The 24470-nt window shown below is 42.4% G+C and overlaps 1 protein-coding gene across 1 annotated transcript in view; it reads left to right on the top strand.

The window, feature by feature from the left end:
* VAT1L (vesicle amine transport 1 like) overlaps positions 1-24235 on the top strand; it is a gene marked incomplete at both ends in the record, with an annotated part of 65234 nt that extends 40999 nt beyond the window's left edge. Inside the window, 2 exons of the mRNA XM_080637131.1 lie at positions 22153-22236; positions 24137-24235. Coding sequence (XP_080493257.1) covers positions 22153-22236; positions 24137-24235 — 183 coding nt within the window. The remainder of the gene's footprint in view (positions 1-22152; positions 22237-24136) is intronic.
* Positions 24236-24470: the final 235 nt, after the last annotated feature.

A 24470-nucleotide genomic window follows, 5' to 3' on the forward strand; every position in this document is an offset into this window, starting at 1 on the left:
GACAAAATGGCCGTGGGTAGAACACACTCTGTGTGTGTGCCAACATGGTGATCCCCATCACAATCAGCAGGCAGGTCCCAAGGGTACCCAAAGGCTATTCAAAACCTTCAGAACTCTCAAATGATGCTGCTGTACTTGTCACTGGGGCTGCTGTAGCTGTTGTGCTTGAAGGCTCTCTCACCACCAGCTCTACTTTTTCCGAGTCCAGATCTTCCTCCTCTGCCTTGCTGGAAAGCACTGCGGGGTCTCCTGCATCCTCCTGGGGCTCAGGCTCACGGGGCTCGGCAGGCTGCTGCTGGGGAATGCTCTCGGCCGCCGCGGGGCTGGGCTCGGCCGTGGGGCTCGGCTCCTCCGCCGCCTCCTCCCGCTGCTCGGCAGCCGCCTCCTTCCCGGCCTCCGGCCCCGCTCCCGCCGCCGCTTGGTCCCCGGGGCCGCTCTCCCGGGCTGCTTCGGCCGCCGCCGGCTCCCGGGGCCGCTCCCCCTCGGCTCCCCGCAGCCTCACAAAGACGGAGGCGAGGACGAGGGCCAGGACAGTGAAGAGCAGCGGGACAGCCAGGTACAAGTCCACGGCCACGTCCATCCTGCCCTGCTGCCGGGGCCCCCCCGAATCGCAAGCCATTACCATAAAGTACAGTGAAACAAGAACCTTAGCCCAAGGCCCACACTTGATAAACACTAACACAGCAAATACCGGCTCTAAGTAAGCTACAGCATACTGAAACTGTGGCATCAAGAGAAACAACTTTGAGAGCCAATAAATCAGCATTGTGCCTTGGTCAGATCTGTTGTTATCTCAACCCTTCGTGCCCCACGTTGGGCGCCAAAAAGAACTGTCGTGGTTTAAGCCCAGGCTGTAAATCAGAACCACGAAGTCCACTTCCCCCCCCACCTTTCTTCCCTCCGCTTCTGGAGGGACGGGGAGGAGAATCAAAAGAATGCAGCTCCCACGGGTTGAGATAAGAACAGTTTAATAACTAAGGTATAACACAAACCACTACTGCTACCACCAATAATAATAATGATAAAGGAAATAACAAGGAAGAGAATACAACCGCTCACCGACCGGTACCTCACCCCCACCCCGCAGTCATCCATCCCTTCCGGGAACTCTCCGTTCTACATCCTGGGCATGACGTGCTGTGGTATGGAATACCTCTTTGGCTAGTTTGGGTCAGGTGTCCTGTCCCTGCTTCATCCCGGCTTCTCCTCCTCTCTGGCAGAGCATGAGACTCACAAAGTCCTTGATCAGTCTAAACATCAGTGTTATCAGCTCCGTTCCCAGGCCGAAAGTCAAAAACACAGTGCTGCAACAGCTACTAAGAAGAAGAAAAAATGACTGCTGCTGCTGAACCCAGGACACCCAAAGGCTGTGAAAGTTGGTCATGGGCATTTACTCAGCAGTAATAGCAGCAGCGCACACTATATACAACTCTGTTCTAATGCCATTTAGTTATTAGACTGTTCTGATTTGTTTGGGTTTTGTTAATTATTATTATGCAGAATTCCCTGTCACGTGATTTTTAAAGTCTTAAAGCTTTAAGATTTTGTAACCTCTTACAACATTGATGTGTACTATGTTTAAATTTTCCTGTTCTAAGTATAGAGGGGAACTTTAGTTGGAAGGAAGCTTGCTTTCCTGGTTTATATAATTTTACCCCGAACAAAATGCAACGATTGTATCCCAAATTACACTTTATCTTAGTGCATAACAATCATCAATCAAGGTAAATGTTCTCACCTAATGAAAATGGCTCATATATTCTTTCCAATCGTTTTAAACACAGATGAGTTTTAAAAGCAAAATTACTCTTGGGCATAAAGACATCTCTTAGCATAATATAATCCAAATTTAATGTGATAATGGAATTTTAGGTAGTATTGCAGTTTAATAATAATAGTATTACTCATTACAGATAATATAAATTAACACCAGGGCAGCAGAACAGATAAATTGTCAACACTAAAAGGTTCTTACGTGTACTAGCCTGCTGTGAATGACTGAACACGAAGATGTTTTGTAGGGCAATTTTTTGTTATGATCACTGATTTAGAGAAAACAATACCAAAAGGAAGCAACGTAATTTTAAGATTTTCAAGTGAGCAACTGATTTTCCAGTGTTTTGATTTTACTGACTGTGCTAGTTTGAATATCAAAGTTCAGGCTTTGAATGTGGTATTGGAAGTGCACACATCTGAAAATGTAGACAGTATCTCTAAGAAATAAAGCCTCACACATCAGACAGCTCCAAATATGTGTTCAGTTTAGTAGAATAAAGGTTGTGTAAAAGTGAATTCCTTACCACCACCAAATACCAACAACCTTGAGAAGAACCTAAATTCTTTTGTATTATATGATATGGTTAGATCCTGGGTAAAACATCTTCACGATCTTAAACCTTCCTGAGGAAAAAGGTTTGAATTCTTTAGCAGGAATAACAGAATGCTGTATTTTTTTCTTCAATTCAAAAGAAACATCCAGCATCATTCTAGGAGTCCCTACAGTTAAGCCTGCGGTAGCATAGAACTAGCAAAATGTATTATTAAAGTTCTTGCCTATTTTCCTGAATTATTGTAGCTGGTATATGTGCCTTTTCCTTTTTTTTTTTTGTGCATCTACACATGCAAGTTTAATTGAATTAGATTAGAAACTGTTGTGTGGTGACGTTCTACCACATGAACACTTCTGCTTTGGCTCCCTGCTAGCAATTACAGAGCAATTTGATTTCAGTCGATCCAGTGTAATGCTGAGCTGAATGAGAATTCATACATGAGCATTAAACTTCTTGTAAACTAAACCGATTTTTATAGCAATCATGTTGGTACAATATTTATGTGGCATTAAGATCTTTCATATTGGCTTAGAATGAGACATGTTTTAACAGTGCCAGGAGAAATACTAAGTAATAAAGCAAATAGACTGCAAAATATATTGTAAAAATGTCAACTGGCAAACAAGATAAATTCAGATATCTTTCCTCTCACCTAGATAAATGATTTCAGTCCTACTGATGTAAACTGATGTAGCTCAAACTAAGGATAAGCACGAATCCTCTCTAACATTATAATTGTATTACAATTTAATATATCAGTGGATTTTTGGTTTGTTTAAATACAACTTTAATGAAGTTATGGAGTGGCACCGAGTGGTAGACTCTGACTTCGAAAGCTTTTGGAATAATCTAAAAACACAATGATGACTTATGAATAATTAGATTTGCAATCCTCATGGGACCACTTTCTGGAACAAACAAAACAAAATATACCAGAAATCGAAGGAGAAATATTTTCTCATTTGGATCTTTAGAGACCTTTGGGATTTACCTTGATGAGTTTCAGAAATTTACATAATTGGCTTACTGATTAGGGATGGAGGTGAGGGGAAAGGAAACTACTGTCATGCAGGTTGCAGTACTTTAAGTCTGGGTTTAAAAGTGTTGGTGAGAAATACTGCAATTTAACTATGTAAGTGTTGCATGTTGTTGTAAACACAAAGAAACCAAAGCATGTAATTCAAATGTTTTGCACGCAGCCATACAGTGAAGCAGTGTTAAATCCACAAGTAATATCCACAGGTGCTATCAGTGCAAAGGTTCAACACTGTCATTAATGTAAAATCTGCTGTGCCCAGAACCTCGGCAATCAGGACCCTATAGTCCCAAGTGTCACTCAGATGAAGCAGAGTCCCTGGAGAAAAGAGCAGAGTCTTTGGTGTTTCATTTATATTCTGGTGTAACTGCACACGTGTACAAAATGTGGTAGAGTCGGCACTGGTTCTTGATAAATGCATGTTCAGGAATCTCCTAATATTTTGCAAGCTGGTTTGTTGGGCTCCCCCTGACCCCCCAAGTGACAATGTTTGTGCCATTTGCCCATAGGCAGAGCTAAGACCTGGATTGACTTGGAACACCTTGAAGCTAGTTAGCTCAGAGGCAATTCAGAACATGGTGTCAAAGCAGAAATTCTTGTGTCTTTAAGTAGTGTACTGCAAGTGTCTAGACAGTCTGTGTGAAAAGCCATGGTCCTGGAAATATTTCAGATTTGAGTTCTTGTGTGGCTATGAAACAGCATAGTTCCAGAAGAGCTGTCTGATCTTCCACTTGTGTGTGAAGAGGGAGCTCTGTTTGCCAGATTTCTCCAGAGAAGTAACCAGACAGAACTGCTGCTGCAGAGGAGATCAGCAACATTCACCTTCTACAGCCTAGGCATTATAATTGGAAAGACAACAATACAATACTAATCAAACCAATATGCTTATAATTAAATCTGCATGTTCTGGGAGTGTAAGAGGGGGAAAGTTTAATGACACTAAACTATTAGAGCATGCTCATATGAAAGAGAACAAATGAGACATACTTGTGGGTTGGTGCAGTTTTTCTCCAAATGTTTTTTTCAAGGAGATCACAAGGCAACATTGCTGAGGCAAGAGTTTAAAAAATTGATGTCATGGAGCAGTAACAACATAAAATGTCTTTTTTCTTTTTTAATGCATAGTGTTGAATGTAATAAACTTTATTTCCTGACATAAATTGTTACAACAGATTGTGATGGAATACAGGAATACACCAAACTGAACATTATATATGAATTCAATTTAGGCAGGAGATTGCTGCATCTTAACCAAATGCAGAGGGCCTGTTTCTTTTGCTTGTGACTGCCAAAACTCCTTTGCAGCCAAAGGAATTTTGCCCAGTATAAGGGCTGCTGGTGCAGATGAAGCCAGACTCACTGGAGTGGGATCTGAACCACTACGCTTTTGAATACCCTAAAGTTCTGGAGTGTTTGGGTATCCCTGTGCGCACAGTGGGCTGCAACTTACTATGAGATGCATTATTGCTTAGAATGGAGAAATGTGCTGTAAATGTTCTGACCTCCTCTACTCATGGCTTTGATGGGCTTAAAGACATCTTCCCAGTATAGACTAGGACCAGTATAAACTGAGTCCCTGCTGCTGTAATTCCTACCAGCAATCCCGAAGTCTCAGACAGCAGTTGCAAGTCAGTGCCTCACAGGCATATAGTATCACCATTAAGTGTGATGTAGGAGATAATCTGCTTTGGTCAGTGGATTTGAGGAACTATCTAGCTTTATCTCAGTAGTTTTGTATCTCTCCCACACAACGCTGTGCTACTCTTTAGGGTGGGTAATCTCAGTATAGTCAGTAAGTCTGTTGACTAGTCAGACTGCTGCGGAAGATTTGGGCCTGGGAGTTCTGGTTTTGTTGTGCTCTAGGAGAAATTCCAGTGTAGGATCCTTAAAGCTTCATCCTGATTCACAAGATGCAGCTTTTCTACTTGAGTGTGTTGCAGGGATTTCTCCACCAAATCTCTACCCTTCAGAAGCAGCCCTGAACTTTGAGAGTCATAAGGTAAACATTTCCCATATTAATACAGAAGAAAAAAAATTCCCCTTTTTCTTTAAGCTTATGTTAATAACAAATGATAATGGAAAAAGCTGTGCTATGCCAGTGAAGATCAAAAATAGCTTTGCCTCTCACTCCGTGAAGTTTTTTCTGAGATAATACACATAGTCTTTATAGAGATGTTCTTTCTATAGCACTTCTTTGCACTCAAAACATTAGTCTTTAACTATGAAAGTGCTGAATCCCCCTGAGCTATCCTAACTTGCTGGAATTCTCTGTGTTGATGGATCAGTTTTGAAGGCCTCTTCTCTTTCACCATGTAGGAAAGCTCTGACCAAACTTGTAATCGAGGCACTGCTGTTTAGTACTCCTAAATATTTAATTTGATGTTGGTTCTGCCCTTTTTCTACTTTACCCATGTTGACTTCACAAGTAAAAGCTGCCAAGATTTGGCTCAGTTATTCTGTAATTACAGGGCTTTAAATCTCTTTTTTTCTTTGAATTTATTGAGGCAAAACAAGTACACATTGATGTCAGCAGGAGCTTATAGGAATAAGGAAAGAGTGAAAACAGTACAGTGCTGCAGCTGTAGCTCTCCATCTAGAAGATGTATAACTTAATAGATATCTTTGGTAGCCGAGGGGGGACTCAAGAGTCAGAATTCGCTTTTGGCGTCAGTTTTCATTCCTTTGACATTTTTCTCATCCAGGGTCTGGTTTTAGTCTTGCTGCTATGGCAACATACAGTGAAGCTAAAAGGTATTCCAGGGAAAAGGTCTCTCTTCACTGACAGGCAGCAGAAGGGAATAGAGGCCAGAGCTGCTGCTTGCAGCTGTGAATAGCACTGGAGGATTGAAAGGGATTTAAAAAGTATTTTATATTTACATGTACGCAGGCAAAACGTTTGGTGCAAAGGTTGTGTAACAGAGCATTAAACAGGTGAGTTGGATTAAATTGGTTTTGATTTCAGATGAGTACGAGCAGGATGATATGACATGTTAGCTTCCCAGCAAGGGGACTCCATGACCCCTTGTGCTGCTGATCATAGCCAAGCCTGCTACATACTCTGTACTTCTCGTGCCCTAAAGCCCTGGCAAAATCTGTGCAGGATAGTTCACCATCCAACTTCCCTCAGAACTGCCGGCGAGTTAAGAAACTGTTACCCTTGGTTTCTTGAGTTTCCTCCCTTCCACAAACCAAAACTAAACAGACGTAATCCAGAAGACAGACTACGTGATTTTCCTTTGTATGGGGTTCTGTGTTCAGTTTTAAAAGCTGTATATGACAGCGACATGAAAGAAAACTCTTCTCATGGTCTGAGAATTATATGCAGCTCACGAGTCATTACATAGCTTTGTAATAGACCACAGCAGTGAGTCTGATAATAAAAATCATGTTGCCTTTTAGCGCTAATGACAGCTTTAGTGTTAAAGCTTTGCTTATGCAGTATGTCAGCTAGAATAGACTGCAATATGCATCTTTTTCTTCATTACTGCATACAAATGATGCTTAAATATTAGTTATATTAGTGTTTGTAATCCTAATAGAGATGGCTTTGGGCTCGCTGAAATAGCGTCTGTTATGAACAGAAACAGAATAGAACCAGACCTAGAATGAAAAATGGTCAAGTTTTTCAATCAGAGTATTCTTTCATAAACCTGAACAAGATTTGGATCATTACCTGTGGCACTTGGGTTGCCAAAGTAACCTTGACTTGCCAGCTGATGTTTGCATACCACATGACACTATCACCATGGAGATCCTGTCCATGTGATTTTGCAGACATGATGCAGTTGCAGGCTTCTCAGACACATGACAGTGAACAAGAGAGGAATTAATTATTGGTAAGGAATGCTTTTGCAGATAGCTCTTCTTTATGTCAGAGAGAGCTGCATAGAAGTAATGCAGAAGCTGAAGTTCTTTCTTAGAGCTGACCGTAGAGGGTAATAAGAGGAAGCTGTCTCGGCTTTCAGAAGTAAAATACTGAGTTCTGCTAATGGAAAGTTCATGCTCTGCCAAGATTGGAGGAGTACTCAAAGTGCTGACCTGCCTGAAAACCATGTTTGAAGAATAATGTTCCATTACAGAACATATGTTTGAGTAATTGAAGCCTATTGAACACTACTGTTATTCCTTTATCAACTGAGATTTTTATCCTCTCCCAGTACCTGTTTCTGTCATTCACATGCAACCTAGTGATGTCAGGGAAGTTACAGCAGTGGAACAGCGAGTGACATTTGTTCATATACACAGAATATTTCAATTTTTTCTCAAAGAGTAGCTGTCATGCTGTCTGCTTTCCTTTCCAACCTCTACTGAACCTCACAATAGCACTATGACACAGATTCTGGATCTGTTTTGCACAGCACAAGCAAAAGATGACGCTGTTAGATCCCATGAGATAATCTGATTTATTCTTTTTATCTTTTCCAACCTATTTGTGAACCAAGGTTTCTAACTTTAAGTTCTAGCACATGCTAGGAGGGACATAGCTGTAAAAGTAAGACTTTGGGGTGATCTTTGCAGTGCAGTTTATGATGGATGAGGGGATCATTTCATGACTAGAGGGGAACAGTCTTGACGTGCTGGCAGGCTTGGACATTTTCAGTGTGTAAACGGGACAAAAAGGGGTCTTTGAGATGATGTGTGCAGCAGTATTGAACTTAAAAGTGTAGAACTAATGAGGGGGGGAAATTATGGTTGTAGATCATAAACTAAATTGATGCTCTGTTCCACTGTGATCATCTGGAGATGAGGAATGTCTGCTTTATTTGGGTACTGATCACCTTTTTGACAACACATGATGATACATCATTAGAACAATGGGTGGGTTTGACATATTACACTGAGATAATTGAACTGATTTCACTTCTGGCTTGGATTAAATTTGTCATAAGGTTCTTCAGCCTCTCATCTACTGCCTAATTTACCAGACAGGGGGATGAGATACCTTTATTGTAAAGACAAAACTCTTCATATACCTCAGGGAAATGAAGGTAAACCTCATTATCACCAGAGAGACCCAAGAAAAGAAAGTACAAAGTCCTCTGCCACTGTCCAATAAACTTGTCTTAGCTGACAGTGAGGGAGTAAAGAAGTCATCTACAAAAATGAAACTCTACTCTATAGATGGCACTTTGTGCAATAAGCTGCATTCAACCTCATGAAGTTAAAAGAACAGCTACTCTTCTAGTGCACCTGTGTCTTTTAATTATTTTTTTTTTCTGAAATAAATGTATAATTTTACTAAAAACAAAAGATAAAATTCATTATATTACTGAGCTGAACAGCTTCATTTACGATGGTGAAAGCATTAGGTTTTGACATTTCTACTAGGATGTTTTTCCATGGCATGTTGCCTTAATTGTTTCTCTCTACTAAACATTTATATTACTAACATGGGCCTAAAGCCCCTAATGTGTTATATTGGCTTAGCAAGCGGTTTAGTGTTCCAACTTCACAGTCTCTTTATTTTCCTCCTGAGGTGGGCTCCTTACAAGAGCCAAACACAGAAATGGATCATTATGTTTAAAATAATATCCAAAGGCTTGAAAATAGCATCCATTTCTTAGGCAGGCTGCGTTTATCTTTCACACTGTGGAATGGTGCAACAGATAATTTTGCATTTAAATTTTACTGTATTTATAAAGCAGTAGACTGCTTTTGCTATATTCTAACAACAGAATGAACTTCCAGAGACAACTGAATGTCAGCAAGCATTTATGAATGCCTCAGTAGAGATTACTCTTGGCTCTTGGTTTCAAATATAGAACAGCCAACAAACTAGTTTGAAGTAAAATGAGTAAACAATTGGAGGCTTCACTATAGCAATACAAAGTTGGAGTGTAATTGTTTCAGGCATACATTATTTATAAAGGGTCAGACTTATGTCCAGGCAAGCATCTCTGTTCAGAGGCTTCCGTTATTCATGTTCAGGAGCTCAGCTTGTTCTGTAATGATGATCCAAGGTTAAATCATAAGGTGTCTTCTTTAAGGCACGGTTCTCCTCCTTTGTCTCACTTCAGTTGCAGGCTACAGCAAATTAAAGGATCCGTGCCAGTGCTAGCAGGACACTAGAGGTGGGGACCTGAACTGAATGACTTCAGATGAAAAACCAGACAACAAATCTGTCCCAGTTACTCATTTCACCTTGGGAAAACACAGGGCTAAAAACAAACAAGAAAAATCCAAGAACATAGGAAAAACCCTAGTACTAAGGCAGGCATACAAGGTACATTTCAGGGAAAAAAAAAGAAGTCTTTTAGTCAATTTAAAATGGACGGATTTTACACACTTCCATCAAAAGCTGTGGAAAACCAATGTAATCATAAAGTAGCTACAGATAATTCAAATATAATGGCATAATCTGATAGCATATTATGTTACTTGCTGTGTTTGGAATATAGCTGGCTTTCATGATTTTAGATTTGCGGAAACCATTTGAGTAAAAAAATGTGTTGTGGCTGCAATTTTTAATTTCAGTATGAAGATATTTTTTCCCAGTCTGAGTGGTTACAGGTAATAGCATGCTTAATTTTGTGCCTGTTTACATAGTTTTCTCATATAGAAATATATTGCAAATTAGTCAGGAGTGCTGACAGAGCACTTTGTTAAATTTATTAAGTAATTTAATGTAATATAATGTAATTCCTAAAAGGTGGTTTCTTAGTTGCAGTATTAGTACGTAACTAATAGTACTTTGCTATTACTGGTACTTTACTATTTTAGAAATGCTAGTAAGAAACCAAAATAATTTTTGCTTCTCTCTTTTTTTCTTTTATACAAGCTTGCACTTGCAATTTGAACGAATCTTAAAAGAGGGTAAAATAGCCAAACTTCCTGATACTTTTCAGGAGTACCCCAAGAGAGACACTGTGGCAGTGTTGGAGAGGATTCAGTACAGCTGTCAAACTTTATATGTTCATAGAACACAGCTGTTGTGAAATCTCTTTTAGAACATTCTCTGACGGGTAACATGAAGGCATTTCTGCCCTTACTATTCTACCAAGATCTATTGACAGTAATTGTTGCTCTTCCCAGTGTGATGCACAATACAGATGGACAGAAATGGCTTGAATCCAAGAGGAGCTCCGAAATCCCAACTGTAACATCCTCTTAGGAAAATGCACTTAAATTGCTTTTTTCACAACAGGTCAGCTTTGTGATTTTTTTTTTTATCCTGTGTTTGCATCAAGGCTTCTGCAAAGAATTCTGTTGGTAGCATTGGTAGCATAACACCTTTCTAAATGTGCAGATTGTGTTAATAGACTAAAATTTCCCTAGAAATGCTAAAGCTGCTAACTTTTGCTCATAATACTAACACAGTGTGATGGTTCTGTTCATTCCTGATTGAGCTCTTTATATTTTATGTTCCTTGCCTCTCTGCTTGGGTCCAGCAGAGTGGTGTGAGGAAAGAGTTCATTGGAGGCTCAGAAAACCTGCAATACTTGGGGAGTTATGATGAAAAATAAGTATTTGACTATTTCTGACAGGGTAAACATGACTTGTAGAGTACCTAGAGGTTCATTGCTTTTTTCTTTCTCAGATCATATGGTTGTGTTTTACAGATGACCTCATTATTGCATATGTCATCTTAATTTCCAGATTCACTGTCATTGCTGAAAAACATTTGAATGAGGATATGTGATAAAATATCCTTGACTGTGCAGTTTGTAGAGCTGAAAGGGATGGGAGAATATACTTATTCAAAATCTTCAGTTATAAAAGCATGTTCCCTAGAGCAAACACAAATTCTTTCAAACTGAGTTAGAAAGGTCCTTTGCCTGTGTTTGTTACCATTTTCCACTAGGCTGAGCAGATAGGGGAAGATGATTCTGCTCTAGAGTACGACTAAAAGCAGTATGTCACACTAAAATATGAATTAATGCAAGTGGGCTTGAGGGAAAGGGCAAACTTAGGATTAATTTCCTTTCTTCTTTTCCATCGATTGTTTTCCTCCACTGCTGCTTAGGAGTGCCTATGTTGCATTCATCAGACAGTGCATGGCTGTACAGCATTCTGGGTCGGTCGTGGTTTTCCATAACTGGTCTGCCAACTTTCCTTGCATAAATAACATGGATAGTGGAAGAATTTTCCAGTTGCCCACTGATGTATAAAAATCTCACTCCAGTGCAGGGCTCTGTGATACATAATTGTGCCAGTTCTGGGCCTCTTAAGGCTAAAATCTGTAGTTTAGTGTTAATTTAGACACGAAACCTCTAAGGGCTGAGCTATACTGAAAGTGAGAAAAGGCCAACAATTTTTTTGTCCTTTATTCCAGTGGAAACTGTATTAATAAACACTACTTTATACTTGCACTATTTCCAGTGCAAGAGCTTTCTGCTGATGATACTGCAGAATATGAAATTCAGTTAAGTTGTTCATATAAACAAAAGTACATTGGGTCCATTTTCTTGGATTTGAGCTGACAAATGCAAAAAAGCAACCAGTGTAGAATAATTGGGGAAAAGTACTACTCTGTAATAAGAGGGAAACCCTTTTGATCCTTGCTACTGGAAGGGATATTTATTTTGAGTCAAACTTCAACCACTTCTGAGGACCCCCAAATCTCACTGTACTGCCAGTTAAGCCTGGTTTTTATTTTAACCAATTGCACAGTGATTCACTGTCTTCATTGATAACGTGCAAACACTTGGACACAGACTTAAAAGCTCCATACCACGCTCAGTGAGAGCAGAATATATGCAGCACTTAAATGTTCGCAGGAAAAGGAAATAATTTTATATAGTCTGCATAGGACAACTTAAGCCTTAGCCATACTTGCGTAGCAAAGAGGGTTTTTAGTGCTCTCTGCTCTCTATAGCATAAGAGGAAATGGTCTTAATTTTCAGGCCCCTTGGGAAATAAGTAGTTGCAGTCTTCGTTGAATAAGTGGACTGTTAGCAGCCATAAACATAAAAATTACTCATTTATGAAATGGTCTCTTAACTCAGAATGGCATTGCACTAGTACAGAATTTGACTAACTGGTTAGGTAAGTTGCAAATAACACTAAAATATACAGATGTATCCTGGGTTCAGCAGTAGCAGTCATTTTTCTCCTTCTTAGTAGCTGGTACAGTGCTGTGGTTTTGGCTTTCAGCCTGGGAACAGCGCTGGTAACACCGATGGTTTTAGTTGTTGCTCAGTAATGTTTACTCCGACCAAGGACTTTGTGAGTCTCATGCTCTGCCAGGAAGGAGGGGAAGCCAGGAGGAAGCAGGGACAGGACGCCTGACCCAAACTAGCCAAAGAGGTATTCCATACCACAGCACGTCATGCCCCATATATAAACTGGCAACAGTCACCCAGAAGGGCTAGGTCACTGCTTGGTCGAGCTGGTTATCGGTGGGCGAGTGGTGAGTGGTTGTATTCTCTTCCCTTGTTATTTCCCTTATCATTATTATTATTGGTGGTAGCAGTAGTGGTTTTGTGTTATACCTCAGTTACTAGACTGTTCTTACCTCAACCCGTGGGAGTTACATTCTTTCCATTCTCCTCCTCATCCCTCTGGGAGAGGGGAGAGGAAGGCAGGGTGTGAGCGTGCAGCTGTGTGGTTCAGAGTTACCGGCTGGGCTTAAACCACAGCAGTTCTTTGTGGCGCCCAACGTGGGGCACAAAGGGTTGAGATAACGACAGATCTGACCAGAGTGTGTCTAATCATATCTGTGATAAGCATTCATTGTTTTGGATTAATAATCACTCATCACAATGCTGATTTATTTGGTCTCAAAGTTGTTGCTCTTGATCTCAGAGTTTTAGCATGTCGTACCTTACTTACAGCTGGTATTTGCTGTGTTAGTGTTTATTGACTGGGGGCCTTGGGCTAAGGCTCTTCTTTCACTGTACTTCCTGGTAATGACTTGTAATACAATAGACTCATTGATCATGAAACTGATCTAGCTTGCATTCCCAGTGTGGTCACCACTGCTGTACTTTGGGAGGTATATAATGGAAGTGTTTAGCAATTACACATCTTTTAAAAGACAGACTAGGGACAACATGGGCCCTCTCTGGAAGCTATCAGGAGAACTGGCTGCCCTGGATTTGGAGAAGACTGAGATTCTTAATGACTTCTTTGCCTCAGTCTTCACTGGCAAATGCTCTGACCACACCACCCAAGTCTTGGAAGGCAGACGCAGGGACTGTGAGAATGAAGACCTTGGGCCCACTGTAGGAGAGGATCTGGTTTGAGACCATCTTAAGAACCTGAACATGCACAGGTCCATGGGACCTGATGAAATCCATCCATGGGTCCTGGGAAAATGGATGACTCAGGGAACTACAGACCAGTCAGTCTCACCTCTGTGCCTGGCAAAATCTCGGAGAAGATTCTCCTGGAAGGCATGCTAAAGCACATGAAAAACAAGGAGGTGGTTGGTGACAGCCAGCATGGCTTCACTAAGGGGAAATCCTGCCTGACCAATTTGGTGGCCTTCTATGATGGGGCTACGAAACTGATGGACAGGGGTAGAGCAGTTGACGTCATCTACCTGGACTTGTGCAAAGCCTTCGACACTGTCCCACATGACATCCTTGTCTCTAAATTGGAGAGACATCAATTTGATGGGTGGACCACTCGGTGGATAAAGAACTGGCTGGATGGCCGCACGCAAAGAGTTGTGGTCAACAGCTTAATGTCCGCCTGGAGACCGGTAATGAGTGGTGTCACACCTCAGGGATCGGTGTCGGGATCGATCTTGTTCAACATCTTTGTCGGTGACATGGACAGTGGGATTGAGTGCGCCCTCAGCAAGTTTGCCGATGACACCAAGCTGCGTGGTTCGGTTGATACGCTGGAGGGAAGGGATGCCATCCAGAGGGACCTTGACATGCTTGTGAGGTGGGCTGATGCCAGCCTGATGAAGTTTAACCATGCCAAGTGCAAGGTCCTACACCTGGGTCGGAGCAATCCCAGGCACAGCTGCAGGTTGGGCAGAGAAGAGATTCAGAGCAGCCCTGAGGAGAAAGACTTGGGGGTGTTGGTCGATGAGAAAATGAACATGAGCCGGCTGCAATGTGCGCTCGCAGCCCAGAAAGCCAACTGTATCCTGGGCTGCATCAAAAGGAGTGTGACCAGCAGGCCGAAGGAGGTGATCCTGCCCCTCTGCTCTCGTGAGACCTCCCTTGGAGCATTGTGTGCAGTTCTGGTGTCCTCAACATAAAAAGGACATGGAACTGTTGGAACAAGTCCAGAGGAGGCCCACGAGGATGATCAGGGACTGGTGCACCTCCCATATGAAGACAGGCTGAGAAAGTTGGGGCTGTTCAGCCTGGAGAAGAGAAGGCTGCGTGGAGACCTCATAGCAGCCTTTCAGTATCTGAAGGGTGCCTACAAGGGTGCTGGGGATGGACTCTTCATTAGGGACTGTAGTGATAGAACAAGGGGTAACGGGTTCAAACTTAAAACAGGGGAAGTTTAGATTGGATAAAAGGAAGAAGTTCTTTACTGTGAGGGTGGTGAGGCACTGGAATGGGTTGCCCAAGGAAGTTGTGAATGCTCCGTCCTTGGCAGTGTTGAAGGCCAGGCTGGACAGACCCTTGGGTGCCATGGTTTAGTGTGGGGTGTCCCTGCCCATGGCAGGGGGGTTGGAACTTGATCTTAAGGTCCTTTCCAACCCTAACTATTCTGTGATTCTATCATCTTTTGTTTCCTTCCCTGGTGGTCAACCTATGAAGGAGACATTCCCTTACATTTCCAGCTCCCCCACCAGACTATTGGCAGCATCATTTGAGAGTTCTGAAGGTTTTGAATGGCTTTTGGGTACCTTTGAGACCTGCCTACTGATTGTGATGGGGATCAGCATGCTGGCACATGCACAGAGTGTGTTTTACCCATGCCCATTTTGTCTGATCTCAAGAGTTAAGCAGAGTCGGGTTTGGGCCTTATCTAGAGTTAGATGATGATACAGGAGGACCGAGAGATTTTCCCTGAGGCTGGACAGTCATGAGTAACAGGGTGTGTGGGACAGTACGGGCAAGTATCTAGGTCAGTGGGCCCCTCCAGTATCTTGGAACTTCACCACTGAACAAGTGCAAAATCCAGAAAAATTAGTAAAACACTTAAATGAGGTGTGTTGTCATCCTGGTCATACCAGAGGGACAAATCGTGGCAACGTGCTGTGGCTTGGCCTATGCATACAGAGCCGTATTCAACACTATCTGGAACCTTCAAAGGGAAAAAAATGTCTCTGGATCTGATGGCAAAGCAGCTACTCCAACTCCAAATACAGCAGCTACACCAACCCTAGTGACAAGTACAGCAGCTACTCAAACTCTGACTACAACAGATAATGCAGCTACTCCAACTCCAAGTACAGCAATTACACCAACCCCAGTGACAACTACAGCAGCTATTCAAACTCCGAGCGCAACAGACTGTGCAGCTGCTGGTGCTACTCAACCCCCAAGCACAGCGGCTGCACCAACTCTGACAACAGATACTGCAGCTCTCCACCCACAGTGATAATCACTGCAGCTAAACCAAAGGACCAAGTTGTGCCAATTGTCGGTTGCTCCTGTATGGAAGGGGAAAAGCAAAAAAGAGGCAGAAAAAGCAACCTGTGCTGTGAAGAAAGATGCACTTACTATACGGGACAACATCTGATCAGGAGTTATTACATGAATCAGAGGAAGAAGAAGAAGAAGAGGTGACTTCTCAACCCCGGACCTCAACCACGCTACGGAATATGCAAAAAGATTTTACCCGTCAACCAGGGGAGCACATCATCACCTGGTTGCTCCGATGCTGGGACAAGGGGCCAATGGTCACGAACTAGAAGGTAGGGAAGCCAAGCAGCTGGGATCACTTGCTAGGGAAGGGGGAATTGACAAAGGAATTGCAAAAGAGAAGTGGTCCCTCAGCCTTTGGAGGCGGCTCTTGGCAGCTGTGAAAGAAAGGTTTCCATACAAGGACGATGTTATGAGTCGTTCGGCCAAGTGGACTACTTTAGACAAAGGCATCCAGTCTCTGAGGGAATCAGCCATTGTAGAGATGATCTGTCGCAGGCCAGGTGCTGGAAATGCACCCATAGATCTAGATGAAGTCAAATGCACGCAACCCATGTGGCAGAGATTTACACAGAGTGCCCACTCATTGGCAGCAATAACCTGGAATGCTGTAGCACCACCAACAGTGGATGAAATGATTCATAAACTCCAAGAGTTCAAAGACAATCTCACCCCTTCCATCATTTCAACTCTGGAAAAACTGTCTCAGGAGTTCAGACAATTGAGAGACGATCTGTCCTATCTATCCAGCTCCCCATGTGTACCAACACACATCTCAGCTATTAACAAAAGGCGTCCCACTGCTGGACAGAGAAGATATAGGAGGTATATGCCACGGGCCACTCTGTGATGTTTCCTGTGGTATCTTGGAGAAGACATGAGAAAGTGGGATGGAAAACCTACCTCAGCTCTGGAGGAACAGGTGTGTGAATTGAAGAGGAGAACAAAGGTCAAGGGTGATTATCCCATGAAAGCTGCAGCTTCAGTCTCTGGTGAGCAGGTTCCCAGATGGAGCGGAAGAGCTGATTTTACTCCAGCTCCTGTGATAAAGAAGGCTAATCCCTGTCTACAGGATGTAAGCGACCAGTGTTGTGATGACTATTAGAGGGGCCCTGCCCCAGCTGGAGGCAGGGTACGATCGGATTTACTGGACTGTATGGATCAGATGGCCTGGCACATCAGTCCCACAGAAGTATACGGCTGTAGTAGATACCGGTGCCAGTGTACCCTGACGCCATCGAGCTGTCAAGGGCTGGAACCCATTTCTGTTTCTGGAGTGACAGGAGGATCCCAAGAGTTGACTGTACTGGAGGCTGAGATCAGCCTGACTGGAAGGAAATGGCAAAAGCACCCCATTGTGACTGGTCCAGAGGCTCCATGCATCCTCAGCATAGATTACCTCAGGAGACGGTACTTCAAAGACCCAAAAGGGTACCGATGGGCTTTTGGTATTGCTGCTTTGGAGACTGAGGAAATTGAGCAGCTGTCCACCTTGCCTGGTCTCTCAGAGGATCCTTCTGTTGTGGGGTTGCTGAAGGTCGAAGAACAACAAGTGCCAATTGCGACCACAACAGTGCACCGGCGGCAGTATCGCACCAACCGAGACTCCCTGATTCCCATCCATAAACTGATCCGTAGTCTGGAGAGCCAAGCAGTGATCAGCAGGACCCGCTCATCCTTTAATAGCCCCATATGGCCAGTGCGAAAGTCTAACGGAGAGTGGAGACTAAGAGTAGACTATTGTGTCCTGAACGAAGTCACACCACCATTGAGTGCTGCTGTACCGGACATGCTAGAACTTCAGTATGAACTGGAGTCAAAGGCAGCCAAGTGGTATGCCACGACTGATATTGCCAATGCATTCTTCTCAATTCCTTTGGCAGCAGAATGCAGGCCACAGTTTGCTTTTACTTGGAGGGGCGTCCAGTACACTTGGAACCGACTGCCCCAGGGGTGGAAACACAGCCCTACCATCTGCCATGGACTGATCCAGAATGCACTGGAACAGGGGCAAGCTCCAGAACACCTGCAGTACATTGATGACATTATTGTGTGGGGTGATACAGCGGAAGAAGTTTTTGATAAAGAGGGAAATAATCCAAATCCTGCTGAAAGCCGGTTTTGCCATAAAACGGAGTAAGGTCAAGGGACCTGCACAGGAGATTCAGTTTTTGGGAATAAAATGGGAAGATGGACGTCGCCAGATCCCTACAGATGTGATCAACAAAATAACAGCAATGTCTCCACCAACTAATAAGAAAGAAACACAAGCTTTCTTGGGTGCTGTGGGGTTCTGGAGAATGCACATCCCAAATTACAGTTCGATTGTAAGCCCTCTCTATCATGTGACCTGGAAGAAGAATGATTTTAACCGCCAGATGGGTAGAAACATACGTGGTGCCCCACGCCACTGCCCCTAACACTGTCCTGAGCCTTGAGAAACAAATCTTGTGGTGACACGGCACCCCAGAGAGAACTGAGTCAGACAATGGGACTCATTCCCGGAACAAACTTATAGACACTTGGGCCAAAGAACATGGCACTGAGTGTGTATATCACATCCCCTACCATGCCCCAGCCTCTGGGAAAATCGAACGGTACAATGGGCTGTTAAAAACTACATTGAGAGCAATGGGTGGGGGAACTTTCAAGCATTGGGATACACACTTACCAAAGGCCACCTGGTTGGTCAACACCAGAGGATCTGCCAACAGGGCTGGCCCAGCCCAGTCAGAACTTTTGCATATTGTAGAGGGGGACAAAGTTCCTGTGGTGCACATGAAGAATTTGCTGGGGAAGACAGTCTGGGTTATTCCTGCTTCAGGTAAAGGCAAACCCACTCGTGGGATTGCTTTTGCTCAGGGACCCGGATATACTTGGTGGGTAATGTAGGAAGATGGGGAAGTCCGATGCGTACCTCAAGGGGATTTGATTTTAGGGGAAAACAGACAATGAACTCAATTGTATGCTGTTGCCTGCTATGTAGCACTTTTATAGCCCACCAACTAGATGTCTTCAGGTCACCAGCGACTGGCCCTGACTTCCCTCCGAACGTCATCCCAACAAAGAATGAACTTTGACAAAAGCAGACAAGCTCAGCAGTGACCAGACGAGTTCCGTGGAGTCAGCAGCAGGCACCAATCCAACACTGTACACCGTCTCTCCTGCTCTGAAAGACTGTTACAAGAGATGAAGCCTGACATCATGGACCAGATGAACTCAGCAGTTTTATAGGGATTGGCCCATGGACTAAGGAATGATCTCTCTCTCTTTGTGTGTGTGTGGATGTACATATATATATTTGAGATAGGAGTGGTAGAATCATAGAATAGTTAGGGTTGGAAAGGACCTTAAGATCATCTAGTTCCAACTCCCCTGCCATAGGCAGGGATGCCTCGCACTAAACCACGTCACCCAAAGCCTTGAACACTGCCAGGGATGGAGCATTCACAACTTCCCCGGGCAACCCACTCCAGTGCCTCACCACCCTCACAGTAAAGAATTTCTTCCTTATATCCAATCTAAACTTCCGCTGTTTAAGTTTGAACCAGTTACCCCTTGTCCTGTCACAACAGTCCCTAGTGAAAAGTCCCTCTCCAGCATCCCTATAGCCCCCCTTCAGATACTGGAAGGCTAAGGGACACCACTTGTTACAGGTCTCCGGCCAGACATTGAGGCATTGACCACAACTCTTTGTGTGCGGCCATCCAGCCAGTTCCACATACCATAGTGATGGTATATTGAAAAATGTGGGATATGAGCATGACATGAATGGTAAGGAGTAAGGGGTGGATACTGTCCTGGGTTCAGCAGTAGCAGTCATTTTTCTCTTTCTTAGTAGCTGGTGCAGTGTTGTGGTTTTGACTTTCAGCCTGGGAACAGCACTGATAACACCAATGGTTTTAGTTGTTGCTCAGTAATGTTTACTCCGACCAAGGACTTTGTGAGTCTCATACTCTGCCAGGAAGGAGGGGAAGCCGGGAGGAAGCAGAGACAGGACACCTGACCCAAACTAGCCAAAGAGGTATTCCATACCACAGCACATCATGCCCCATATATAAACTGGCGACAGTTACCCAGAAGGGCTAGATCACTGCTTGGGTTGGGCTGGGTATCGGTCGGCAGGTGGTGAGCGGTTGTATTCTCTTCCCTTGTTATTCCCCTTATCATTATTATTATTGGTGGTAGCAGCAGTGGTTTGTGTTATACCTTAGTTACTGGACTGTTCTTACCTCAACCCATGGGAGTTACATTCTTTTGATTCTGCTCCCCGTCCCTCTGGGAGAGGGGGAAGGAAGGGGTTGGGGTAGTGAGCGAGCTGCTGCATGGTTCTGAGTTACCAGCTGGGCTTAAACCACGACAAGATGTTATATCAGCTCTTCAAACTTTTTTTTTAAAATTTAATATATTTTTATAGCTCCCATCTGGATTCCATAGCCACTATTATTGTTGGAAGTTTTATTGTTCCCTTTGCCTCTGCCTGCTGTTTGCATTTGCAAGCTACTTACTAGTGTCCTGGAAGCAACTCCTGAGCCTTTCTCCAGAGTCTTACGTTTGATACTGTGCATATAAAAATGCAGGGAAAGCACATTTTCTTAAATTTGCGTTGCTTAATGTGATATGATACAAATTAAAATTAAAGTTGCATCCCCTGCTTTCCACTTTCAGTGGACAGGCAAGTGTGTTCGCTGATTTCTCCAATAATGTCACATACAGGTTGGTTATTTATGCTGTGCTCTAGACTCCTAAAACCTTGATTTTGGCTAGTAAGAGTAATAAAAAGTAATAGGGCTGCTGCTTCTTCAGAGTCTTTTTTGGATATCCTTAAAAGAATATTGTCCATTGTGCAGAACAAGTCTTACAGAATAGTTAGGTATTGTTTATACTGTAAGGGAACTTCATAAATTAGAGGTCAACATTCTATCCAGTGTCAGACTGTGTTTTCTAAGGTTAATTTACAATAATGCCCTAACTTAGATAGTCACTGTGGTTTCCAATGCATTTTTAATTCTGTTCTAACATTTTTTGTTTTAAGTCAAGTCTGGTGTTTACTAATTGAAGGAACCACTTTGCAAAATTAAGGTTGTAATACTGAGTTCACTGCACTCGACTTTCAAAATCAGGCTAACAGATGGTAAAGACATTTTGTGCGCAGCATCCATTAAATTTAATTGGAAGTTGAAATCTGTGTTTACTTAGTATCTTTAAAAATCTCGTACTTCCTTCTGTGTTAGACATCAGTAATTGTTTTAGGTGTCTGGACCCCAGTTCAGGCTTTTAAATATATTGTGGGACCCACTTGTTCCCAAGTCAGCATATAGTTTCAAACTTCTATACCATTATTCTTAAAATATTCAATGAAACTATGTCACAGATGGTAGATCTTGTTAACATAAAACTGTTTCTTGTCTCAACGTATCCTGTTATGCCAGCAAAAAATAGTGATATGAGACGGTACTTTTTCAGTTCCTGAAGTTTCCCACCATGAAAGTGAGGGAACTCTTGACATCTTCCAGTTTTCAGTGATTTAATGGTGGTCTACATGCTGCACATTGGACGTTCAGTGCAATGCACACACTATTTCAATTCATCAACACTGAGCTCTCATGAGTTTTGAAATGTCATGCATCAAAATAAACTCCTCTCCAGTGCACTAGTAAGAAGTTTTTGTTCCTTTCTCACATGTGCTAATGGCAGCCAGCTGTTAAATGTCTAGTCTTAGCTTTATTTGTGGGACACTACTTATTTAAAATAAAAAAAAAAAAAAAGGTGGAAAAAAGAAGGAAAGAAATACACCATTGCATTGCATTAATCACAGCCACTGCCTGGATATGGCATTCGTTCTATAGAAATGAAAAAGTAATGAACGGGAAAATATCAAAGGTCAATTAGAGAAGCATTTCATACTTTCGGTGAAAGTAGTGTTTGTGGATAAATACTCTGCAAAGAGAAAATCTAATGAGCAACCTCTAAGGATTAACTCGCTGAGCCTGTATTTCTCTCTTCACCTCAGCTGATCATTACTTTCGTACTCCATTAACATCCTATATGTATTATGCTGTTCAGAAACTGTCATCAAGACTCATATCGCATTTTGACAAATACAATGCAAAAATCAGGCCTTACAAATTATCTGAAAAATGTGTAACTATTAATTTTGTTTCAAGCAGCTGATGGAATGAGCTTGCACATAACATGCCTTAAATATTGCTGGGTTTGGAAGGAAGGAGTTCAGGATTCTCTTAGTCTGTGCCTGTAAATTATCAATAGCTTATCTGTCTTTCAGGTGAAGGAAGCCATGCAAAGAATCCATGACCGAGGAAACATAGGGAAACTAATTCTGGACGTGGAGAAAACACCCACTCCTCTGGTGAGTGCAAAGCACTATGTACAAGGTGTACAGTCACAGAGGTTAAAACATGGTAGGGACTTTTGGAGACGTGTCCCGTATGATTTGCTTGTATACTGTTTTCTTCTAAATGCACAGCACCTAAATACAACCAATAATAATAATTTATATACTTAACACAAACTGAAATACAGCTGTAATTCCTAGAGTCCCAGAAGTCACTTTTCTATACTGAATGGTTGTCTGCCTCTGTGAAACCTGTCTGCAAGTGTTAGATAAGGATAAAACTGCCACATCTGTTTCTGTTTCTGTGATAGGAAACAAACAGACATGACATTTCACATAATGCAAAATTCCAGTATTAATAAGTGAATTGAACAGAAAAAGACACAGTCAATATTACTGCAGTGTACGAACGTAGAAGTGCTTTCTGATTCCCTCACAGAAGCCAGAGTATAGCTTTGGTAGGAATGTCTTGTAATTTTTTATAATATATGAAGAAGCACAATATCTAAATACTCCCTTCTAGAAATGTTCTGAAGGAAGATAGTTGTGATGGAGCTCTGATCCACTGCATTTGGAGTACTTGACGTGGCACTGAAACATTAGAGCAGTAGTAAAAGGAAGTCAGACTCATGCCTACACGTTCACTGATGATGTAGGGAAGAACAGTAAAGAAGATACTGAAAATCTGACTTCAGATCAATACTGATGTCTGAAGTTTGCTTTCAGACTTGAGATAGCTTCTGTTTCAAAAGAACAGAAAAGAGCCTGGAATTACAGTTAAGCTCTTAGTTGTGCTTGCTCTGAAACTGGCCCAAGAAATCGTGCAAAATCATTGCAAGGAAAAAGAAAGCTTCTGAAGACCTCACATGTGGAAACTGGGCATTATTTTGCAGCTGAATTGTATCTGGAAACTGTAAACAAGAATCCATAACACAACATTAACACATTTATTCCACCTGTTCTCTTGATACTGTATATTCACAATAGCCATTGGTTAAAAGGTGACACTTATTTCCAGCAGAGACTAGTAATCAAAGAGGAAACATACAATGTCACTACATTTCTCTTTAAAAAGTAGATGGGCCATTTTCTCAGTTGGTTTTGAAACAGTTATAAGCTAATCCAGGAATTTTCTTGTGTCCTAAAAGAGGTAGTGTTGGTGTATAAGAGAATTCAGTCGTACTCATCTATGCTGTTAAACATTACCAGTTTACACCCTGGTTGTGCCTCCAGAGACAGCATGAAGTACAGGAGAGTCTTGCACCTTTACAAGCTTATAATAAATATTCACATGTGAAAAAACATAATGTGCTCCTTAAATACTGTCCTGAACTACAAATTTCTGCCACTGCCTAGAACCTGTACAGGCATCTTCAATAAAACCACAGACATGCAGTTTCTCCCCAGTCCCGTACGATCCAAAATTTGCACTGCCATGGGTATATTGTGCCAGCATCTACAGATCCACTGCTCTGAGTTTTCATGACACTGTGCCTTCATGTGGGGCTAGATCCCATCCATTAGCTGGCATTAAAGAACAGTGTTACTGGAAGAGCAGATACAGGCATTGAAACCAGAGGTCTGACGCATTCTGTGAACTTCCTACACAGTTGTATTTCCTATGCCAAAGCGTCAATATCAATACAAGTGCACAGATCTACTTGTGCAATTGTCCTGCAGAGCAGCTTTCTGTTACGTAAATTCAGCTGTGAGCAGTGAGGGAACAGCTTACAATTTTAGCTGAAAGTGGTGTGGTGGCCAACAAAAGTTTTACACAGGCAGAATGTTTATTTTCATGTTGCAGCCATATCTTCTTTCATTTTTAAAGTCACTCTTTCAAATGAATCAAACTGAAATAAGAATGAATGAAACAGTGTGAAAAGTGCTCTGATGTCCTTCATCTGTCATCCTACAGATGGCCAATGACAGCACAGAGACAAGTGAGGCTGGAGAAGAAGAGGAAGACCACGAAGGGGATAATGAGAACAAAGAGCGCATGCCATTCATCCAGTAACAGCTAGAGGTGGTGGAAGTAGAGTGATTGGGGAAGTAGAAGGGAACAAGTCTGGGAAATTATTCTGTGCATCAGTGAACAAATGCTGTAGTACAGTGTGTGTTGTATTTGTCTGCAGTCAGCTGAGCTATGAGCTGTTGATCATTGTTGTTTTGAACTCAAGTGCCATTCTCATCCAGTGCAGTATTATGACATTCCTGTGTAATACCAATTTCCCTGTAGGAGTCCCATGGAT

Source organism: Psittacula echo (genome assembly GCF_963264785.1).
Source record: "Psittacula echo genome assembly, chromosome: Z".
Taxonomy (NCBI): Eukaryota; Metazoa; Chordata; class Aves; order Psittaciformes; family Psittacidae; genus Psittacula; species Psittacula echo.